General features: G+C 32.1%; 1 protein-coding gene and 1 pseudogene across 1 annotated transcript; both read right to left on the bottom strand.

The window, feature by feature from the left end:
- Positions 1-5057: 5057 nt before the first annotated feature.
- Positions 5058-6456, bottom strand: LOC142629664 (nicotianamine synthase-like; annotated as a pseudogene).
- Positions 6457-11320: 4864 nt separating this feature from the next.
- Positions 11321-12740, bottom strand: LOC142627111 (nicotianamine synthase-like). Its single transcript, XM_075800909.1, has one exon. The coding sequence runs from the start codon at positions 12663-12665 to the stop codon at positions 11712-11714; it is 954 nt and encodes a 317-aa protein (XP_075657024.1). The 5' UTR covers positions 12666-12740; the 3' UTR covers positions 11321-11711.
- Positions 12741-18800: the final 6060 nt, after the last annotated feature.

Below are 18800 nucleotides of genomic sequence, written 5' to 3'. Positions count from 1 at the left end.
ACAATAAGATAAGGCCATATGGGCCAATGAGATTAGAGCTAGTCTCCTATAAATATATGATTGTAATCCAATATGAGATATCAATTGAAGAATAAACCAACTTCTTAGTGCATTAGTGCATCTCTCTCTCTCTCTCTCTCTCTCTCTCTCTCTTAATCTCTAATTCTCTATGGAGGGTGACTATCTCGAATCAAGTCAATTTCCCTACAATGCCCATCAATACCCCTATAATTCATACTCATCCCCATTAGGAATCTCTAGGTTCCTAACAATTGGTATCAGAGCCGTCAATCTTGAGACGGATGAATATGACCGGCAAGAAATCTTGAAAGATTTACGACAAATGGTGAATGAAGTTTCAGAGAAGGTAAAGGCCTTGACAGAATCTAGTGAGACTATTTCAAAGAAATTCAAGACCTTGGCTGAATCTAACAAGGCCATGAATGAAGAGCTCTCAAGATTGCAAGAGGTTTTTGAGAATTTGACAAAAGAGGAGCTACAATCTCTTGATTCGATCGACCAAGAATCCATAATACATGAACCTATTGCTGTTGGTGTGGAGCAAGAACACACTGTTGGTGCGAATACAAGTGATCCAATGGGGTTTGATGTTGGCCAAACTCATGCTTCAACAAATGGGGCTACTCATATAATTATGAACGAAGGCATGGACTTAACAGTCATGCATATTGGTGGCAATTCCATTAGATTTGGACTTTGCTATGGGGGCCACATCTTGCTCATTAGTGGCTATCACAAAGCCAAGGAATTAGATGCTTCTTTTCTTGGTGGTAGTTGTGGGATAAATGATGGATTCCATAGCCGAGATGATCACAATTTTTATAAGAAATTGGGTTCTATATTGCTGAAGGTTAAGTTCAATACAACTGCTTTGCGTTATGCTCCTATGTCATAGGCTGTGATTAATTGCTTTGGAGCTATTCGTGTAATCAACGGTCAAGATGCTTTGGCGTATTGGGTTAGTGGCTGGTTTCCCCTAATGAATGTGTCATTTTACAACAACACCTTGTGGGCAAGGTGTTTTCAAGGGGAGGAAAATGTTAGGAATGCTATAAGCATATAGATAATAATTATTGTATTGAGATTTAGTTAGTTAGTTAGTTACAATTCTAAGCATGTTAATCACATTTAGCACATGTTGGAATTATTAATATACATGGGGAATAATAGAACCAATGTTAATCATATTTAGCACATGTTGGAATTATTAATGCACATGGGGAATAATAGTTACAATAGGATAAGGCCATGTGGGCCAATGAGATTAGAGCTAATCTCCTATAAATATATGATTGTAATCCAATATGAGATATCAATTGAAGAATAAACCAACTTCTTAGTGCATTGGTGCATCTCTCTCTCTCTCTCTCTCTCTCTCTCTCTCTTAATCTCTAATTCTCTATGGAGGGTGACTACCTCGAATTTAGTCAATTTTCCTACAATGCTCATCAATACCCCTATAATTCATACCCATCCTCATTAGGAACCTCTCTAGGTTCCTAACAACTATGGAGTGAATTATCTTTATCTTTATTATTTCTTTTTCTTTTTATATGGTACTTTACTTTCAAGAAATCAAGTACTAGGTAAATTATTTTTTTTCACTTTTTTTTTTCTTTTGTAAATTTTATATCATTAAGTGGATTATAAATATTTAAGATAGTAATTAGTTTTTAGAGTATGGACCCTGGACTGATTTATCTTTTTCTTTTTGTTTTTTTTTTATATGGTATTTTTCTTTTAAGAAATCAAGTACTGGGTAAATTTTTTTCACTTTTTTTCCTTTGTAAATTTTATATTATTAAGTGGATTATAAATATTTAAGATAGTAATTAGTTTTTTGAGTCTGAACCGTGAAGTGATTTACCTTTTTTTCTATTTTTTTTATGGTACTTTACTTTCAAGAAATCAAGTAAATTTTTTTTTTCACTTTTTTTTTTCTTTTGTAAATTTTATATTATTAAGTGGATTATAAATATTTAAAATGGTAATTAGTATTTGAAGTGCAATTCGTAGAGTAATTTATCTTTATTTTTTTCTTTTTCCTTTTATATGGTACTTTAGTTTCAAAAAATTAAGTACAGGGTAAATTATTATTTTTTTACTTTTTTTTCCTTTTGTAATTTTTATATTATTTAGTGGATTATAAATATTTAAGATAGTAATTAGTATTTAGAGTATGAACTATGAAATGATTTGTCTTTATCTTTTTATTTTCTTTTTATTTTTGAATGATACTTTACTTTTAAGAAATAATGTATTGGGTAAATTTTTTGTTTTCTTTTGTAACTTTTATGTTCTTAAGTGGATAATAAGTATTTAAGATAGTTATTAGTATTTAAAGTTTGGACTGTAAAGAATTAAAGTGGTGTTACAATAATTTATTTTCGAGCCTCAATTAGAATCTTCCTAATGTAGAATCGTCCCAACAAAGTGGTATTTAAGGTGATAATGGTGTGTGTGGCAAGATAGCAGCGTCATCATGATTCCTTTTACGGTTAAAGTAGGGATATAGTGCATGTACTTGGAACACGAACAAGTGTACATCCCATAATACAAACTCACGTAATAAAATATCCAACAAAGTTTAATTATTGGTCAATTGTGTTAGGTCAAAGAAGAACAACGGCGATGCAAATTAAGTTCCATTGGATCAACGGAAAGATACTGGGTTTCGTGGAGAAGAGCATGTGGGGCAGATTCTTCGTTCCTGCGGACAACGTTCAATGAAAGAAAGATTGTCAAGTATACATGTGAGTGAAAATTCCACATGAAAAAGGGATTTTATTTTGTTTTAAAAAAATTAAAAATTAATATATATAACATGATTTAGCCCAAATCTGCAACATTTTGTTTTAAGTAGTATCACAATATATTATATTAAGGTCAGAATTAAAGTTTCCTCAAAATGTTGTCTTTCCAAAAAATATAATGGTTTGTATACTTATATGTTAGCATCATAAGATGGGGTACGTTTCCTAAAATTAGGCTGAGATACAATGGTTCGCCATTCGTCTCATATATTAATTCATGCGTTACTTAAATCGTAATAGGATGAAATATTATATGCATAGATTTTAATTGATCCATGCTTCTTATTCACCTTGTCCCATACTGATATCTAGCAGAAAATTTCTGAAAGTCAACTTCAGGAGCATATATACACGTGTAGGCAGCAGCAGGAATTGAGAATATGGGCACCAAATCCAATTAATGAGTATCCAATTGGCCTTCTATCCCTGGCTAACAAACTCCTAAGCTCATTTCAGTACTAACTAGGAATGCGTTGAATAACTTTGAAAACAAAGCATTAGAAGCTTTTGTCATAGTGCTAAGAATTATAATTTATATGCATTACTAAGGGTGAGATTACTAGAGCTTCAAGACCCAGCCAACAATTCTTTTTCAGATAAAGATCATTACTTTTTCCACTCTAATTCTACTTTTCGAGGGAGAGTATTGGAATGTCGGTTAAATGATTAAGTTTATCATTTATTAATAGTAAAGATTTTGGAATAAGTGATAGTTTTATCAATGGAGTTAACCATGCAAGGCAATATGTCTATATATATAGTAGCCCACTTGAACAATCAGCAGGAAGATTTCTTGTAGAATGAAGATCCAGCTTGACTCTAAGGACGAGGCAACTCAAAATGGGAGTTAGCGACTCCGATTTTTATGATCGTATACGATTGACCAGGCCTTCGCCGCAAGCGGGTGCAAACTATCAGGTATCATGTACAGTTGCCCCGATGAACGGTGGACGTAACTATAACGGTCCTAAAGTAGCGAAATTTCTTGTCTGGTAAGTTCCGACCCGCACAAAAGGCGTAACAATCTGAGCACTGTCTCGGATATATATACCCAATTTTATTTCAAACCCATCTATTTTTGGTCATATGATCTAAGCAAGAAAGTGAAACGTTAGGTTTTAAATATTTAGCATTAAATGTTTAGGAACTAAATTTATTATATGTTGGCAAACCGAGTACAAAAACTAGTCTAATATAAGATCTTAATGTCTTTGAAGAGTTTTAAACATTATTCAAGTTGATACAAGTCAAGATTTAAGAACATACAAGTTGCAGAAAGAAGAATTCAAAAACTGCAAGGCACAACCGATTGAGTGCATTCTTCGACCAATTGAGACATGAATTCTGTAGATTTTAAAGAATGTCCAAAAGCCCGCAAAATGTTTAGGGTTTGATTCCAACACTACTAGGTATAGAAGCAAAACCCTAATACACGTTTTTCAAGTCATGTGAGTTACATCTGTGAGATCTGTGAGATTCTATAAGCTTCTAACTCAACAAGCATCTACTGAAGATTAGATTGATATTGCATCTACCGGTGGAGATAAGTTGCTATAACAAGATCAACCATAGTTGATGATCTAAACCTTTGAGTGGTGTGTGCAACAGATTCATAATAGAAGAGTTTGTGGGTTCGGAGCTGCATGTGATCATGTGAGTAAGTACTACAAGAGGTAGCATTAGATTTAAGGTTAAATCTATTGTAAAAACTTATATTCTATTAGTAAATTGTTGCCTTGTGGATTGTTTAGGTAAAATCCTCTATAAGTTTTTTACCTTAAAACTGGATTGTTTCATTAGTTTTTCTAAGTCACCATACTGTTTGCGTTCTTTACTTTTCTGCTATTTGTAATATGATTAATATTTGTTTAACCTAGATTTGTTTAATTGAACTAAGTAACAACTTAGCTATAAATTAGGTTGAACAATCTGTGTTTACAGGGGTCTAAACATTAACATGAAATATTAAGGCTCTAATAGCATATATGAAGATGAAGGAACCTGTAATGGAAGAGCGCTGTCATTGCATGCAAAATCAATAGATGAAACAAAAATTAGTAGGAGGAAATTAATTTCTGAAACTCATTGAAGAGGTTCTTCTTATTGCTTGAAGGTGAGGATGCAAACACAAAGATCTTTCAAGTAGTACACATAAAAGCAATGAAGGATCCAATTTCTACTTAATTTATGAGTGAAATTTAAGATGCCAGCATATATACATGAAAGTAGTAAACAAATGAATAATACATGAAGGAAAAGCAATAGGATGATCCAGTCCAATAGTCCACTGAACCTTGGCTGAAGGGATTGAGGGGTTAAATCTCAAACACATTGTTATAGGGCCTAGAACTGCATAGGTTCTGAATATTTGCGCGCAATGATTATTGAGTTAATAACCTCATCCATGGGACCATGGTACGTACGATACACAGCAAGAAGCTCAAAACCTAGAAGTTCACAATGAACAATAACAGGATAGAGAAAAGCGCGAGCACCATGTGCACTCCTCAGAGCATTAAAAGAGCTCCTAGAGCTATGTACTTGGTCAAATGATGACAACTTGCACCTTCTCCTCTCCTCGTCTATGCCCACATACAAGAGCTGACAAGAAAGCAATTTCATAATGTCCTGCTTGGTTAACAAACATCGAGTTTGGAGTCGGGGCAGCATGAAAGCGTTTGTAACATTCGTTATGTCCTTGGTATAGAAAAGCATTCGTTTTGATAAGTCAGGATTAGATGAAACAAAGTAAACAGCCTTTGAGTTGGCTAGAGGCTCACGATCATAATTGTGAGAGATGGTCTTGGTCAGGTGATTGGAGGCCAGGACAATTGAAGTAAGTGGAAGGGGACCTGAGCCAACAAAGGCAATTTTTTTGGGGACATGGGTGTAGTGTTGGCTAAGGATGGTGAACTCGAGGCTAAGCTTGAGGTAATTGGAATAGTAAGGGAAAATATTGAGATGGTCAAGTGGACTTTCATATGAGCCCAAGATGGTAGAGTACTTAATGGTTCTCCAAAAGGCTTAAACCTCTTTTCTTGCACCCCTTTTACACAACTTGATTACATCAGTGGGACTTAGTGGCATGCATATATGAGCACAAGTTGGGTTAAGAGCATGTTGATAACTTTGCAGGGCTCAAGGCTCGTTTAGTCATACGACTCACAGACTTTTTGCACCAAAAGCCCAGCCCATGTTGACATGAGGTAATAGGGCTTCCAAACAAGACAACAACACCAAGCCTTTCCAGGGAATGGTCTTGTTAGACACACCATTCAGGACTAACTTAGAGACAATATATTGCCCTCGAAAGGTCCATTATTCAATTGCATTTGTGGGCCCAATTTTACGCACAAAAGAATAACTTCGTTCATGTTCGTTATTTAACTGCATTTGTGGCCCAATCATACGAAGAGAAGATCATTCATTCGTAATTATTAAAAACACAACATTCAAGGTTAACTTAGAGACATTCTATTGCCCTCAAAAGGTCCATTATTTAGTACTCTTAGGTCTTGTCTTTTTATTTTGGTCAAGAGCGATTGTCTTTTTAATTGGGTCTTGTAATACAGTCGCTCACGTCATTACAAAGCTCTCCATTAATATTGTTCAGTCCTTTTTGTTTCAATAAACACACCAGTTGTCCTCATAGATGCTTCTAAGGTAGATTGCCGTGCTCTTTCTTCTTGATTATATAACATTGACGTTTATAAATAAAATATATAAAAAAGTCCATTATTTAAAGGCATATGTGGGCCTAATCATATGCATAGAAGATTAACTTCTTTCATGCGTAATTATATGTGTATAAATTGTGAATCTGACTTTGTCTGACTTAGCAAACTTTAGATTATGTGATTATTTTTTAATTGAATACACACATAAAAGATTAACTTCTTTCATACGTAATTATATATATAGAAATTGTGGATCTAACTTTGTATGAATCACCAAACTTTAGATTATGTGGTTGTTTTTAAATTGAATACAATATTGTTAAAGCCTTTGAAATAGTGAAAGTGTATACGTGCACTTAATAATGTCTGTTAAATATTAATCATCCTAAGGTTTCTATTTTGTTATCTTATCATCGTTTTGTTTCCCTTTTTGTTTGGGAGGAAGCTGGCAGCAGGGCTTACTTAACCGGTTATAAAGAATTGGGGTCTCTCCAGCTTGTATTGTGGACGCTAAAATCTTAGCATGTCCAAAATGATGGATCTCTAAATTCAAGAAGGAAAGTGTATAATGGATTCAGAGAAGAATGGCACTTTCTAATGTTTCCCCACCACTAACCCTTCTTTACTTCCAATTCATCCTAGAAAATTAAACTGCGATTAATGGACATTTTCTTATAACCAAAAAAAAAAAAAATCTATGCATTCAGTATGGGAGCTTCAAGATTTTTGACAGCAATGTTACAGATTGAATGTGATAGGAAAAAACAATAGGGGTAGAGTTTGGACTCTACACTTTGTGCCATCCATCTCTTGGATATAGTCACAGATGGACAACATGAAACCAAGAATTGTTGCTTTCCCATATAACTTAGATATTAACAGACGAAGATAGAAAGCCAATGATACAAGTTATGATTACCCTAGTAATAACTGGGAAATCATGACTGCAAAAGCCAACCAAAAAGAACCACCACCACCACCCCTCTCTTTGACAGCAATGTTACAGATTGAATGTGATAGGAAAAAACAGTAGGGGTAGAGTTTGGACTCTACACTTTGTGCCATCCAACTCTTGGATATAGTCACAGATGGACAACATGACAACCAAGAATTGTTGCTTTCCCATATAACTTAGATATTAACAGACGAAGATAGAAAGCCAATGATACAAGTTATGATTACCCTAGTAATAACTGGGAAATCATGACTGCAAAAGCCAACCAAAAAGGACCACCAACACCACCCCTCTCTTCTCTCTTGCAATACTATGACAACAAGACATGTTATCCAAAATGACATAAAAGAAACATTGAATTCGAATGAAAAATATAAAAGATAGAGGGCATGCTATCAACTAAACAATTGGACCAGCCACGCGTCAGCACTGATGACATATTGAGGATTATAGACCCTTTCTTCTAAACTTAATTAAAGTCTTGAAATTGGAAGTCAAAATATAAATTTCTTGCTAGGCATGCCAATTTAGCTGTCAAGCCTATGTAAGCGTTGGAAAATTTTTACAAAACCTTTCTTTTAAGGGACAATGAAAATTGACAATAGGACCTTAGCAAGAGGATGAAACAAGCTAAAGAACATGCTTGCACGCATATATGTGCACGATGTCATGGTACATGTGAACTTTTTTCTAGATGCACAGATTACTAAGTTAACCAGATAGAGAAAATTTGTGAAAAAAAAAGATTGAACCCTTTTTATGTCATAAAATTATAGCAGCAAGAAGATCCAAAAAAAAAAAGAAATGTTTTGGAGTGGGTGAACAAGTTAGACATGCATGAACAAATCAAAGAAGTAATTTTCATGACCCTATTCTCATGTAGAGAGCATCACAAAAAGACATAATTGATGAGAGTTGCACTTCAATGGCCAGTTCATGATCCTCAAACATGTTCCCATGGTTGAGATCACTGAAGCCTTGGATTTAAGAGCTCTTGTCACTAAGCAGTAACATGGGACCAAGGCATTGAATATTTTGGCAAAGTAACAACTGAGTTAAGAAGTAATAACCTCATCATCAGTGGGACGAAAATGAAACACCAAAAGAACCTCAACCAAAGAAGATCACAAAAGAATCAATAAAACCACCCCCCATGAGCATCAAAAAAAGATCCAGGAGCCATGTAATTAGCCAAATGGATAACATTCATTATATAACTATATTATGGAAGAACATAATGAATTTGAGATGAGGTTATGGTGAGTTCAAGTTCAAGGATGCAAAACTTGAGAGAACTGAAATAGCAAGGGAAAATACTGAGATTTTGGTCAAGTGGGTTTTCATTTCAACTTAAGAAATGCCTCTCCATATTTAAAAGCAATCTGCACAGGTTGTACAAAGAGTATGTCGACATCTTTGCACCCTATGTCGACACTATGAGGTTATGGAGGAGACTGACAAAGAGTATGTCGACATCTTTGCACCCATTGGCAACAAGAACTTCTATGGAATGTTATTGCGAACATTCACACTAGTGAGGCTTACTATTCTTTATTATTATGATTATTATTATTATTTTGTCATTAAGATCGATGTCTTAAGCTCTTAGAGCACTTTACTATAATATACAAGCACAAATAATTCTCTTATTTTAGACCATTTCGAGGTAAATCTTTAGGATAATTATTAAATGATAGAGTAAACTCAGAGACAATTTTTAGTTCTAAACAGAGATACATTTTTCAGGATATACACTTTTTTTCTGTTATAAAGATGATCTCAAAAAAAATTAATATGATTTTTTTTTTTTTAATTTGGTGTCCATCATAAAGTTTTGGAATTAAAGTTTTGTAACCTTGTTCAACTTGCCAAAATCTGAACAGTTTTATTATTATTATTATTTTAATGTAATAGTTGGGTAAGGAAGAATTTGAACTATAAACATATTCAATTAAAAAAAAATATCCAATATATATCCATGTGATATAATGCTTTTATTAATGTCGATTGACTATTTAAAAAAAATTAAAAGGAAAATAAAAAGAAGAGCTTTTTTTAATATATAAAATATTCATTAAAATAATAATTATAAAGAATATAGACACTCTAAACTCTTCTTATAGTTTTCTAATATCTTGGTCAAATTAATTTTAAACTTTCTACGGCCAATATTTCTCAAAGTTCTAAATCACTTAAATTCATTGAGGGACTTGGCAAACTAGATGTGACTTGTAGCCAAATAGTAAACCATAATGATAAACAATAAATGTACACTTTTGCCTCCTTTCTCGAATACAAATCCAAGTTAATAGAACTTTTTTTGTATTTTTTTTTTTAATTAGAACTTGATACAGATTAGTTGATGCAATTATTACAACCATTCCCTGTACTAGTTTTAAGTTTAGACTCACCATATGTCCCGTAGTGAGCTATGGACGCACCCAAAAAAAAAAGCTTTTTGACTAGGTCACTGGGCACCACAGATAAATCTTGAGGATGTGTAATGTTTAAAAAATTTCTACGTGAGGTTGCTATTCTTTTGCCCTCCTTGTAGAAAAGTATTTAGGATCCTTTTCAGCTATTACAAATTTTACTTATGATTTGGACCTCATGGTGGTATGAGTTTGAGTCTATAAAAACGAGTCTTTTGACCACTAAACTGGTAGTCAATCGTTAGGTGAAAGTTTGCAAACATGAAGGTCAGAAATTCAAAGCCCAATGGTGCAGCAATTGTACTTCTGCGAATTACCTGGCTACTTATCACCAAAAATCCCAAAAATAAAAAAATAAAACATTAAAACTTAGGTATGGTTATTTAGTGTTATACAATAGGTTATTTAATTAAATTCAATTATGTGTCTACATTAATAAATGAATTAAGATAACATATTTTGCAATGTGTTGGTCATTGTAGTCACATAGTTGCATTTAATTGGAGAACTTAAATTGCCATACTTAAAAGGCATTATCATTTTATGTGTGTTAGCAAATGTTGAGTGATAAAGCTTAAGCTTTTGAAACACGGCAACGCATCGAGACATCAAGAGTGATTGGACTTGAGTTCAAAACAAAATATTTCTAATTTTATTGTTAAGTGTTTTCTTGAGAGTAAACTAAAGTTTCCATAGTTTTCATTTATCATGTATTACTTCAATTTCACTGTTACAATCTAACATGCCAAGTCCAAAATAATTGGTATAATTTATTCTTCGGTCATATTATACGCAAAAACAGGCAGAACCTTGATATCAAGTTTGTTAAATAGCTTTCCTCAGCAAATAAAAATAGTTTGTTAAATAGAATGTGTCCCTGTAGTTTTAGTTTTAGGGTGTAAGAATTTGGACACTAACCAAATAGTATTAACCATTCACCTCTTGGAGCTACTGACACTCAAAAATGAATAGAAAGCACTGTTGTTTCACAAACAACTTACTATCGGATTAACAGAAAAAGATGGGCACAATGATACATGTTATTGCACTTGCAATAACTCAAAAGATATAATTGCCTAGCCCAACCAAAAAAAGGGTCTCTCTCAATTGGCCTTTGTGTCTACTTTCCTTTCGCTGATAACCTCCACTCACTGATATCACCACAAAATATGCTATCCTCATTTAGACATCAAAGGAGAGAAACGTAACATTGAATTACCTAGAATGAGAAGATGTAGATAAAAGGCATGATATCAGCTAAATATGTCTTTTCAGGCCAATTGTCAGCATAGACACAGTGGTGAATTAGACCTTTTCTTCTTAACTAATTGGGGCCAAAGAATTGAGGTCAAAGTAAACATTGTGCAAGGCACTTGTACGCTTATTTAGAAGTCTTCAAATCGAAAGCAAGGAACTATGAAATTAGAGAAAGCAAGAATATATAACAATCAAATAAGTAAAACTCTTTCTTCATACAAATGCATTTTTTAGCTGCCATAGCATGTGAACTTTTTTTCTAGATAATACATGGAAAACTAATAAATGAAACACAGATTGGAGTTGAACCCTTCTTATTTGGAGATGTTTTCTAGAAGCCCTTTCTCACAACAAACTGGTATCGATCAGAGCTTCCGTTTCAACAATAGAAGATGCCAGAACACAAAATAGAAACATCTTTGTAGGAGGTAAACAAGTTAGACATGCACCAACATAATGAAAAAAGAAAAAAAGAAGAGCACTTTCATGACTCGATTACCATGTGCAGCAACATATATAGATAGACATCTTGAAGAAAGAAAGATGAATAATGAGTTTATGAGATTTTGTCCTCAATGGCCAATTCCTCAATCATATTGCCTTGGTTGAAGTGATTGAAGGCTTGGATTTCAGCACACTTGTTAGGCAGTATAATGGGGCCAAGACCTTTCTCAAGTGAGTGTGGAGGCATTGCATACTTACGTGCAATGACAACTGAGTTAACAACCTCATCAGTGGGATGAAACACTGAGAGAAACTCGAATCCACGAAGATCGCGAGGATCAATCACTGGATAGAGAAAAGCGCGAGCCCCATGTGCACTTCTCAGCATCAAAAGAGCTCCTGGAGCCATGTACTTAGCCAAATGATCAACGACTTTAATCTTGTCCTCTTTGTCCATGCCAACTAGAGCTGCCAAGAAAACAACTTCATAGTCTTTTAATTCATTGGTTACATTCATTATATCATTGGTATGGAAGAACATTCTTTTGGATAAGTCAGAATCAGATGAAAATAAGCCAATAGCCTGTGAATTGGCTAAAGGGTCAATATCATAGTTGTGAAAGGTGGTATGGGTAAGGTGTTTGGAGGCCAAGACAATTGAGGTAAGAGGAAGGGGACCTGAGCCCACAAAGGCAATTTTGCTAGGGACATGGGTGTAGTGTTGGCTAAGGATATTGAATTCAAGGAGGCTAAGCTTGAGGTAATTAGAATAGTAAGGAAAAATATTGAGATGGTCAAGTGGGTTTTCATATGAGCCTAAAATGGTAGAGTAATGACTCTCCAAATGTCCCTCAGCCTCACCACAAAGCCTAATGAGCTTTGACCTCATTTCTTGCACCTTTTTGCACAGCTTGGTTACATCAATTGGATTTGGTGGCATGCATGTGAGAACAAGTTTTGTGAAGATCATGTTGACATCTTTGGAAGGTTTGAGGTTCTCAAGGCTTGTGATTTGCTCATACAACTCCCAGACTTTTTGTACCAAAGGCTCATCCTGGCAACCCATGTCGACACTATGAGGTAATTGGCAGACTCTCCAAGGAAGGGTATTTTGAATTGGATGATAGAAAATTCAAGAGCTAGTTACAACTTCCAATCTCCAAAGGGGTCATTATTTATGGGCACTTGTTGGGCCCCACATGGCACAGAGGGTTGCCTTGTTCTAACATATTTTTAATAGAATATTTTGATTATTTTCTTTCTTTCCTTTTTTTTTTTTCTAAATAAAATTTTATGTGTAAAGATAGAAACTCATTTCGTTCATTTGACATGCCAAGTTAACCTACTAGTTGATTTCCTGCATGATGTGCGAGTATTATAAAATATTTTGTAAGAAATAATATCATATCTCATGTATAGTACTTATTATGTGCCTGCAATAATTTGGGAATCAACTTCAATTATATTACATGTTATTAGAAGGAAATGATAGTAAAACTATGAACCAATTGTTTAATTAAATTGACAAATATTTAATTATTTTCACTAATTCCCTTCAAAAAAAATTTATTTTCACTAATTTAAGCTTAATTATAATTATATTTTTTATTCTTGATTATAATTAAGTATTCCAAATAAATTTTTTTCTATATAAATTTTATAAAAACAACCATATAAATTATTTTTATATAAGCAATTATTGCCCAATTATGAACAATTAATACATGAAAAAAATGTATTTACTTCAATTAATACATGAAAATTAATTAATACATTGACATAAATGCAAAATACTTGATGAGGTGGAAGGTTAAATGAATAGAAGTTTCAAAAAAGGGAATTCAAATATTTATTTATGAGGTAGTTGAAGTCTATCAATTATATTCATTGTCACGTCAATTCATAAACTATATATATAAGACTTGTAATGCTTGTAATAATTTTAGCATTTTTTTTTTTTATAGAAATCTCATTCCTTCTCAAGGAATGGGCACATGAAAAAACCTTTGAAATAATAAATATATGAAAATAAATTAATTTACCCTATTGATACTCTGTTTAATTACATTGTACAAAATGTTCAAGTGATAACCTTGTGCTAATGGCTTCCTTTGTGGTGCCCATGTTTGGATAATTTAAAATATGAATATATTACATTAGTAAATTAAAAAATATTTAATTATTTCAAATTATTTAAACATAAAATTATTTTATATTTTTATTGGATGTGTTATTAAATTTTCTTTTGACTTTTGATTGTTTTTGTTTCAATTGTTGTCAAATGTATAATTATAGAATATTTTAAGAGTATAATAAATACGTACTTACTCTCACATAATTGTGAGTCTCAATAATTAAATTCATCATAAAACGCTTTATTCATATGCAAGTGAAGAGTACACATTTTATTATACTTTCAGTGTATTCTATAATTTTCTTTGTTGAAGCAACTAAACATAAGGTTAAATGTCATATTATTTAGACTAAATTGTTTCTCATTCAAATTCTATAAAAACAAACATTTAAATTCTTTTTTTATTAAAAAAAAAACATATAACTTCTTTTATATGAGTAATTAGCATCATATATGGATAATTAATACATGGAAATAAATTCAATTTTCAATAAATACATGACAATTAATACATGAATGGGTCATGCTAACGGGTGCCCTTAGGCCAATGGTTAACAATCCATTTTAGGAAAGTTTTGACACAATTTTTATGAGAAATGGAAAAAAGTTATCAAAACATTAATTACTTTTTTTTATTTTCCCATAAAAACTTTCTTTAAATGGATTATTAATAGTTGTCCTAAGGACATCTGTTAGTATTTCCCTACATGAATAGCATATCTCTTTCCTCCTAAAGGATGCGCCTCTTGGAAGTAGTTGGAACAACAGACCTCAGAACACTATGACTGAAATTCTTGCTTTTTATGTCTACTAGCCGATGTCCCCTAACCGATGTCCGCGCATGATATGCAATGGTATTTTGAAATATTTTGTAGAAAATTATCTTATGATCTATGTATATTACTTTATATGTGTTATGAACTTATGATGATATAATAAGGAATCAACTAGTAAAGTCTCAACTAGTAAATCTCTGATGGTTGAATAAAAGATTTTGGAGTTTAATCTCCGCCTACACCAAAAATTAATTGGTGTTTTGGTTTAATGATAAAGAAGAAAAACTCTCTCCAAAAAATAAAAACTTCCTTTATATTACATTAAATTAGATTTTCTTTAAAAGAAGGATATTTTATTAGAAAGAGAGGAAATGAAAATTGTCAAAAACAAAATAATTAAGAATAAAAATTTGTTACGTAATTTTTTATTTTAACTGATACCTTGGGGTATCTTGGCCCAAGCCCTTACCACTAGGCCAAATTGGTAATTTGCTACTTAATTGAGTGAATTAAAAATATTTAATTATTTTTATTAACTTAAGTGCACTATTTTTTTTTTTTATATTCTTGAATGCATGTTAGTAATTTTGCTTTATCTTTTGTAAGACTTTGTTTCAATTGCTGTTAAAGCAGCTACATTTGAGCAAGAATTTTATATTTCAAGTTAATTGTTTCTTTTTTATTTATATATGCACGATATGTTATACATAGACCAATAATAAAGCTACAATCTTTTTTCTTTTGTTTTTGGAGAATCAATGAAGCTTTAAATAAATCATTAATCAATACAGCTTCCACTGAGTGCATTTGACATGCGAAGTTAGTAAATATGTACGTTAGTTATACATAGACCAATAATAAAGATGCAATTGTCTCTGTCTGAGTCATATAAAACCTTCATCTACTCTATCCAGAAAACAAAAACAAAAACAAAAAAACCTTTCATCTACGTTCTTATCTTGCCCAATTTTCAAATCCGGCAATTATAATATTAATTTCAACAAAAGCCAAATGTGATATGCGAAAAGTAAGTTTACTATGCATGCATGTAGCAAGTGATTGCCATACAATATCTAAAGCAAAATTAAAATAAATTATGCAATTATTTAAATGTCTCTTCCCTTTCAACCTAGATTGTTCTGTTAAAGGCCTTATAACTGAATTGATATCTTCCCATGTATAAAACGCATAAAGTCTAAGAAAAAAAGATTTAAACTATAGGGGTTAGCAACATGCTGAAATTATCTCAAAAAAAGAAGAAGACATGAACTGCCCTCTATGATATGAGACTGAAACATTAACATTGATAACATAGACTCACTGTTGAAAGTTGTGGTGGAACTTTTTCTATCAAAAGAACCTGTAATATGTAAAGTATTTTTAACAAAATTATGAGTTACAAAGTTGCCTTCACGACGAATATGAAGAAAAAAAGACTTATAAACCTAAAAGCCTATAGAATCGTTTTAGCATCTTTTACCAAATAACCAATCGAGACCATAGAAAGAGACTCCATTGCTAGAGGATAAATAGAAATTTTCATATATTAGATAAAGTAATCAACTCATTCATCTGTTTGTCATCCCAAAAAAAGAGAAAAAAAAATACAAAATATTTAATAAAGTTTGCTCGTGCAATAGCAGCAACAGACCTCGCATGTTTCATGCCTTAAAAACTTTGGAAGTATATACGTGTCTATACGACACTAGGGTTAAAAACTTTGATCCTAACGACAATATTTAGGGCATCAAGCTCATTGTTTTATATAATAATTAATGGTACCTTAATGTAGTTATAGTTTTTAATAATTTAATTAGTTCTTTCATTTACTTTTTTTAAAATGCAAACTATATAATAGAAGCTTATATTTATAATTTGTATATACTTATAACACGTTGAAAACTATTCCTCTCAAAAAAGAAATAATAAAAAGGTTGAAAACTAGATTTACATCCTCAACTTCTCTCTCAAAAAAAAAAAAAAATTATATCCTCGAAAAGATGAAAAATATCGTTAAACTATAATTTTTCAATATAAGTACTAACTTAAACCTATTTAATATGATTAGTAGTTTCAATATATATTACAATTTTTTTGGTTTTTACTTTTTATCCATGTATTTCATAATCAAAATTTTATTTTATTTGGATCTAACTGCCTATAAAGTATTATGTCATTTAAAATTTTAAATAATATTATACTAGGTACTTTATTATCCTTACATCTTTAGATTGTAATATTTAGTTTAAGATATGGATTGAATTCTTAGAGATCTAGCCGAGGTTAGTAATGTGACTTGCATGCCTCATTGTGTTTGAGTTAATGAACGAATACTTTAGCCAAAAAAAAAAAGTCTTAGAGATACATATCCATTCAAAAATCAAAATTAATAGAACATAAAAAATAGGATAGATAATTTATATTGCTCCCTCCTCCTCGTGTATAGTAAAAGAATTAAAAATTAAAAATTAAAATAAAAGTCAAAAAATAAAAAAGAAGAAATATTTGAGGGGCAAGATTTGAGCCTTACATAAAAGCTTGTTAAGAAAAGATTCCCTCACTCCTCATTCTTTTCACACGCTTTTATAATTCTCATCTCTGATGTTTTACAAACCCACCAATAGATTTATGCTGCAAGTTACATCATTGCTTGTAACATTCAAGAATCATAAAATAATTAAGTCTCCTTTGACAAGGAAATCAACCATTTATTGATTTTCTTTAGCATTTTTAATCATCGGTATCACTCAGTTCACACTAGCTGTCCAAATAAAAACATAAACCCAGCTTGTCTTATCCTATTATCCAAGACATGAAGTTGGGTCCATTGCCACCCCAAGTAATAATTTTCTGACTGCAACTTCAACTAGACTGATTTGTTATTGGATTATACTTTGGGATAAACTTAGCAAAAGGATTAGCTTTCGGGTCAAATAGTTTTGGATAAACTACTTGATAATCGGGACAAACAGTCCAGTTTTGGATAAACAGGTAAAATGATTTTGGATAAACTTAGCAAAAGGATGAAAAGACTAATTTCGTTAATTTCAGTAAATTGGCCCTTTTTTTTTCTTTTTTGAAGAAGAAATCTATTATATTTATATGTTGAAATACAATGACTGAAATGTATATAAACTAACAAGGCTAAAGGGTGGCAAAACAATTTTGGGTCATATTTTGGTTAACACAACTGACTAGTTTAATAAACGAGTTGTATTCAAGTTCAACATGTAAACATGTTTGACCCATTTAGCTTATAAAGATATTAACTTCTGTTATTATTGCTTAATATGGTTGTAATTGTATTTTAATTTTAGATATATAAGAATTTATAATAGGTTATTCAAGTCAAGCATGACCTATTAATCAAATAGGTTATTAAATGAGTCGTTTATATCGATATTTATATGACTTGTTAATTAAACAGGCTAAATATATCATGTTAGGTCGATCTATTTAGTAAACAGGTCGTGTTAGGGTTGAAGATTTTTGGCCCATTTACTAAACAGGTTGGATTTGGGTCAACCCATATAGCCGAATACTCATGGCTCAACATGGCACGAACCCAACCCGCGAACACGAATTACCACCCCCAAAACTAACCTGATTAGTTTGTTGAGATTAAAACTTATTTATTGTTGTTGTATTTTTTAACTATATATTCATTGAACATTTAATATTCTTTAATTTGTGTCCTTAAAAGAAAATTCCTAACAAAATATTATTGGAGAGATAACACGTTAGAGAGGGGTCAATTGAGAGCTCTATATAATATAATGGTTCTAATGTTATATTATGGCCTCAAATGACCTCTCCCCAATGTTTTATTTCCTCAAAAAATAGTATTAAAGCTAATGGTGGTGAGTAGTGACCTGCCTAGATTATCAAGATCTCTTTCATAGTTGGCGTAGGGACAGGTCTTTTTTGCAGTTGGAGTAAGAACGTGATACATATATATACTTAGAGCCCAATAAATATACATCACATAAGGTAAGTCCACACAAATGATCTTGGAGAAATAAAGATCAACATTGTAGTGTTGCCAATAGTACTAAATGAAGAATGGCATATAGGTTTCCCATTGATGAGCATGTGAGTTTGACACTTGATCCCATGGATGACATGCAAGAGAAGGAAAAAACACATAGACAAAAATGAGTTATTAAGACTTGTTTGTGATCCATAGAAAAATCTTGAAACCCATTAAGAGAGAGAGGCAATAACTTACACTTTTTTTTTTTTTTTTGAGAAGGGGCAATAACTTACACTTGAAGGGGGAGATTACCAAGTA

The sequence above is a fragment of the Castanea sativa genome, chromosome 3, assembly GCF_040712315.1.
Source record: "Castanea sativa cultivar Marrone di Chiusa Pesio chromosome 3, ASM4071231v1".
NCBI lineage: Eukaryota > Viridiplantae > Streptophyta > Magnoliopsida > Fagales > Fagaceae > Castanea > Castanea sativa.
This window is presented reverse-complemented; position numbering and strand designations above follow the sequence as displayed.